The 6000-nt window shown below is 36.4% G+C and overlaps 1 protein-coding gene across 1 annotated transcript in view; it reads right to left on the bottom strand.

Moving 5' to 3' along the window:
• Positions 1-265: 265 nt before the first annotated feature.
• PDZD8 (PDZ domain containing 8) overlaps positions 266-6000 on the bottom strand; it is a 57182-nt gene continuing 51447 nt past the window's right edge. The window contains exon 5 of the mRNA XM_082764165.1: positions 266-5045. Within this exon, the coding sequence (XP_082620291.1) occupies positions 2845-5045 (2201 nt within the window). The 3' untranslated portion in view covers positions 266-2844. The remainder of the gene's footprint in view (positions 5046-6000) is intronic.

Raw genomic sequence — 6000 nt, 5'->3', positions numbered from 1 at the left:
ATTAGCATTTTCTGAGGGAAGGAATTTTTTCTTCCTTGCAGAAAAAATTCTGCAAGTCATTTTTTGGATAACCTCCTCATCTCATTTCCCCACACACAGCAACTCCACTGATAGTTCATAGTGCTGATAACTGAACATTATTTGTATAGAGGTTAGAGGTCTCAAAAAATATATATTTGGCATTTTTTAATGCTAACTACACAATGAATCAACTGCAATCACCATTTTGAATTTATGATTATTATTAAATTGTGTAGAACAAAAACAAACATATTCAAATACAAAGAATGCATGAAAGTTCAATTAATCTGGCACTCAGTAATTTTATTTAATGCAAAATGTGTCTTCTTCTCCCAAAGATATTTTCAAGTAGTGGCTTTAGATGACACACTGGTGTGATACAAATGGTTAAAAAATACTGAGACAATGCAAAGAAGATGATAATTTAGCAAAACTATTTTATTAAAGCTTGTTCTCATGATAAAATAATAGCCAACAAAATCATATTAGGCAGAGTTTCTGCAAGTGTGTGTAGCTGCCACCTATTCAGATATCATTAAGTCAAGATATTCTTGTTTTCTGTGGTATTCTTTATTTTCAGCTATGTACAATCAAGCATGAAGCAAGGGTTACATCAGGAATGTATTACACTCTTCCCCTCAAGATTCACCATGTATTGTAATTAATGCCAGATAGGAATTTATTTTCCTTCTTATCACTAAAATACAACTATTTTGCCCTTTTCCCATTCAGTATATTTAAAAATATTGCACTACGTTTAATTTATCTCTTACAATCATCATTAGCAGTACTATACAAGGAAAACTATATCCAGCTTTTCTTACCCACTGTATTACACAAGTAAATTTGAAACCTCGAATGCATTTTTGAAATCGGTATTTGCATTGTTTTCACAGCTCCTTCATGTGTACCAGGGTTTAAATGATGTACTTGGATATATTTGAAAATTTCTATAGTAGTCCATAAGAGCAAACACTGATGGAGATTTAATGCAGATCGCCACCAATGGTAAGCCACTGAGAAAATGGAGTGGGAAAGTCTTAATACGCATCTCAAGCAGGTATAGGTTAAATAACTTTTAGTCGATAAGGGAAGCTAATTTTGTGCGATTATTTGCTGAAGCTTAATTTCAGAAGTGTGACACATGCCTATTTTAGCATGGATAGTGTTTTCCATACATCAGCTAAATAATTATCAACTGCCCAGAACTCACAAAAAGTGCAAGTAGTTGCATGAGTGGAAGTAATTTTTTTCATTTAGAAGTACAAGTATACTTTTCCATCTGTGAAAACCGTTGCTTCTTAATTTTGCCCACCACGAAATAAACTGAGAAGCAAATTTAATGGAGAGCTACAATACAAACTGCCTGAAAATTTAAATTATTTATTTCACCATCTTAGATTCAACTCCATTTCCACAAAGGCATCTTCCTACTATCAGTGATACCAGTGATAATGACCTAAAGCAGTACCTAAAATAAAGATGATATTTTATATGGCATTTCTATACAGAGAGTGAAACTTAAAGTCATGTTTACAAGAAATAAATAAGAACAATGGCCGTAGCCAGATAATGCTAAGATCTGCAATTTACACAATGCACAAGACCAGATAGTTCTTTTCAAAAGCTGCTGGCTGTAATTCTTCCTCTTGACTACTGGACTCACTTATTTTGACTCAAAAAGAAAACAGGTTATATACACTATACGACATTTTTTCTGAAAAAGGTGATCGTCTGTTCAGACTGCCTCTTCTGTCTGAGAAGCTGAATGCAATTTGCCTCTGTGGTTACTCAAAAACGCTGAGAGACAATGTTTAGGTGTGTTGTCAACTCTTACTTTGTACCTTAAGCTTTCTGAAATGATAAAATCTGCAGCAGAATATTAAAACTTTTGAAATTACTTAAACTGTCATTACACGCTTTTTCATAGAATGCGATGAAACCTCCAACTCTTGTGAAGAACATTTTTTCCTTTATCAGCTTATCAGATAATACAGCAATACTTAAAGACAATTTTGTTCCAGAAGGCAACCAGCTTCTTTTATCTCCAAAATACTCTCAGTTCAATTATTACCAGTGTGTACTTCAATATCTAATATAATTCCATCAGGCTACAGTATTCCAAAGTTGTAAGGAGGCTTTTTCTAGCATGGCATTGTTACGAACTATGCTAACAACTATGAACAGTTTTTGCATTTAACAAAAGGATGGAAAACAAATGACCTGATATTCAATAACTTTACTGAGTATTATTAACAGACACAAAAAGATGTTTTGTTTGCTGTCATGATATGTTTGGCAAAGAGATAACACAACTACCCAGGAGACATACAGTAACTGTGATCAAAGTTTTGAAGCCTGGTCCCTCAGTGATTTCTGTGTCAGTCATCAGCTTAGGCATGCAACAAGCTTATTTTTTTTCATCATACGATGGAAACTAAACATTTCAAGAATCCTGACAGTTTCCTGTTGAGAACATTAGCTCAAAAGAAACGAAAGGGGGGCAGGAAGGGGAACAAGTAATATATTAGGGATACCACACACATTAATGTGAAATGGTAAGGTTACATAATTAGAAAAAAATAAAAATAAGTTATTAAAAATAAATTTCCAATATAAACCCCAAAATGTAGCTTTAACCAGCCAGTTTAACAAAATGTCGGTGCTATAGCTGGAGAACCATTATCAGCTGTACTCTTACACAGGCAAATAACTGTGGAGAAGCAGGTGTCTTATACCAGTGTTTTAATTTGATTTGTGTGTTTGTAATTAAGTGCAAAGTATTTCTTTAGTCCAGTCCTTCAAAGGCTAAACGTTTAAGTATCAGTCTACTGATTGAGGTGGTTCTTCTGCTTCTTCTGATACGATGTTGAATGTTGGAGCCTCTGTCAGACTGACATCTTCGTTATCCACTTCTTCTGCTATACTGGCTTCCTCTGAATCTTTAGTCACTTTTCTGGACTGCCGGTCTGACGACATGCTCTCCAAAGACTCTATATCCTCAATGCCTGCTCTGTAGTGGATCATGAGCAGCGTAAGGGCTTGCAGTCTTTCTCCTGATTTAGCCAGCGCAGCAGCAATCAATGCTTTTTTCCTTGTATCATTTGCATCTTTTTCTTCTTTAACAAGTGAATTATTATTTTCCAGCTCCTGGTCTATTTCATTCTGCAACTTATCCAACATAAATTCTAGTTTCTGAAAACGCTCCTCTGTGGGTAAACTTCTGTAGAGATCACGTCCGATTTCTTTAACTGCAATGAAGACACTGTCATCTAGACCGCCCTCCTTTCTAACCAGCTTTATCCCAGTACCTGATGCACGTTTTGAAGGACTACTTGGACCACTAATTTCGGTATCACTACTTTCGTTATCAGAAGTGTTTGGTGTGTGCTTTGGCGACGGCTCTACAGCCTCTGTTCCTTGCTCTGAAAGGCGAGCAGCTTTGGGGACTTGACGAAGGTTTAACAAACGGGTACTTGTGTTGATGATATGTCTGGTCAAACCTGTAGTTCTGTTAACAGATTTAGATTCTGAATCAACACGAGAGGACGCGGCTTGTGAAGCTTCCTGTCCTTCTGTTTTACAAGCTCCTGCAGTTCGATCAAGTCGCTTTTCAGCTCCTACACAAAAGGGAGTCTCAGTCAGACATTTTTCTTGACATTTTTTATGGCAAACGTAAGCACAGAGCATGCACTGTGAAGCTGCTTTAGTCCATACTTTCTTTTTGCAGTAATCGCACCACGTTGGATTCTGAAACTGAGTATCTTGAAAGTTATGCTTGTTCTCATTAACAACAATTTGTCCCAAATAAGGATCCTCTTTCGGAAGTACAGGAACTTCTTCTTCAAAATGACATTCCTTTTCTTTCTCCACCAGAAAGTTTGAATCATCTACTTCACCTTCTTTTAAATATTTGAAGTGTAATGTTAAATCACCATAACAAAATTTTTCATTGAATCCCTTATGGGTTGTCAAATTCCTCAATGCTGTTCTAGTGACCGCTGCTTTAGGTGCGGGAGCATCCAATTTAAATGTTCTAACATATTCCATTGATGACGTAGCTATACAATCTAAAGCAATTTCTTCAAGTTTTATGCTTGCATAGCCTAAACAGATAAAACCACCGGCTTTGAAAGGGTCCCTGCACCACAGTGCAACATTAAGGTACTTATGGTATTCTTCTACTTCAAATACACAGCAGGATGTTCTTGTCTTTGGCCATCGGCCTTGCCGGATTCGATATGGAATTTCTGGTGACTCCCAAGTCTGATGATCATCTCCACTATCTTTGTTACTACGTGCATTTTCTGAAATTCCATCTTTTGATGGATCTTGTTTTGGTACCGTTGCTACTTTTGATACCGTTGGGTCTTCTGTTTGATCATTATTCTTTACTACTTTCTCTGTACATTTATCTCCATTACTGGCAGGTGGAGGTGGCCTCTCTGGTTTTTCAGAAGATAAACCTCCAGTTTCTAACTGATTTTGAGTTTCACTAGTAGGCAAATTAGGCTTACTTTGTGGCCTAGGTGGTACAGGAGGCTTAGTACTGGATCCTTGTGATTGTTTACCTGATTGTTGTGATGTATCTGAACTCTCAGCTGTTTTGGGTGTTGCCACTTTAGTTCCATCTTTTTGCTGAGTTTTTGATGTTGCCTGATAACTTCCTAAATGCAGTTTTCGATTCAGAATCGGAGATATAGTTCCAAGAGGTTTAGAAGCAAGTATTACTACTGAACGTTTTGGACTTGGAGTTGTTGGCATATCTTCTTTTTGTTCAGGTGATTCGCATGCTAAGTCTTCGAATTCTGAATCAAAGTCTCTGTTATCAACATCAGCTGATAAGCTAGCTGGGTCATCATCTTGCTGTGTCAAGAAAGCAGAGTCTTCCAACTGTCCAAATCCATCCTGTAGTGCTGAACCATGCTGATTATACCCAACAGGCCTTTCATAAAAGACTAAAACTCTGTCCCCAGCCTGTCTAATAAGCTTCAACACTTGGACAGTTGATGTGATTTTAACACCTATAAAAAAGATAAAAATGTCAGATTTGAAAATATGTTAGTAATCTAAACGACCAAAGATAGTCAACACATACACTGAGATCTTTAGCCATGAGCAATAGTATTATTACCACTAACAGAGGAAGTCAAGCAATTATGACAGAAGAGCTGGACTGAAATCCTTCCATTTTACTCACACAAATATATTACCGCAGGAGCTGGTAATTATGCTAACAGACAAAATAACAAACAGAAAACTGGACTAACACTTTGAAGAGTAATGTTGATTTACATGCTAACTTTTGCTTACTTTACAGTTGGATTTTTCAGATGTAAGCATTAACAAAGGTCTCAAAAGAGATGGGTATCTTAAAATGTGGCTATAATTAAAGCAGAGTTAGGCTAATAAAGCTGAAGGGTCTGCTATGTTTGCAAAATGCAGGCATGATGCTACATTCTCAATGTGGCTGAACAGTGAAGATAAATTGAACCATCTTCTTCATCACAGACTTTCAGACCCCTTTGGCAGTATCTTCAGCCTACACTAAGAGTTAGATTTAACAAGTTAGGTGCAAGCTAAAGCATCTCAGTAAGCACGCAGTTCAAATGAAGAGGGTCATATAAAAGTGACTTTTCCCTTTTTCTTAGGTAACCAATTACATGTCCAAAGCAACTTGAAATCCTTTTAAGCCATTGGATCTTAACTCCATGCTAGCACAGTCACATTAAGGAGTCCTTGTATACCAAAATGTGTAAAGTTCTATTTTCACAGTATTTTTATCATACTAACTCTTCTATAGTATGTTAATGACTTAGCAAAACCAAATTTAGAATAAAATTTTAAATCCTGGTTGTATAGTTAATGTTTGGAGAAGTGTGTGTGTTTATAAATACACATGTATCACATACATGGATACCACATGCAGGTATAACAGGGATGCTATATACATACCTCCTAAATACACAACTCTTGCTG

This window comes from Aythya marila (assembly GCF_965140915.1).
Source record: "Aythya marila genome assembly, chromosome: 7".
NCBI lineage: Eukaryota > Metazoa > Chordata > Aves > Anseriformes > Anatidae > Aythya > Aythya marila.
This window is presented reverse-complemented; position numbering and strand designations above follow the sequence as displayed.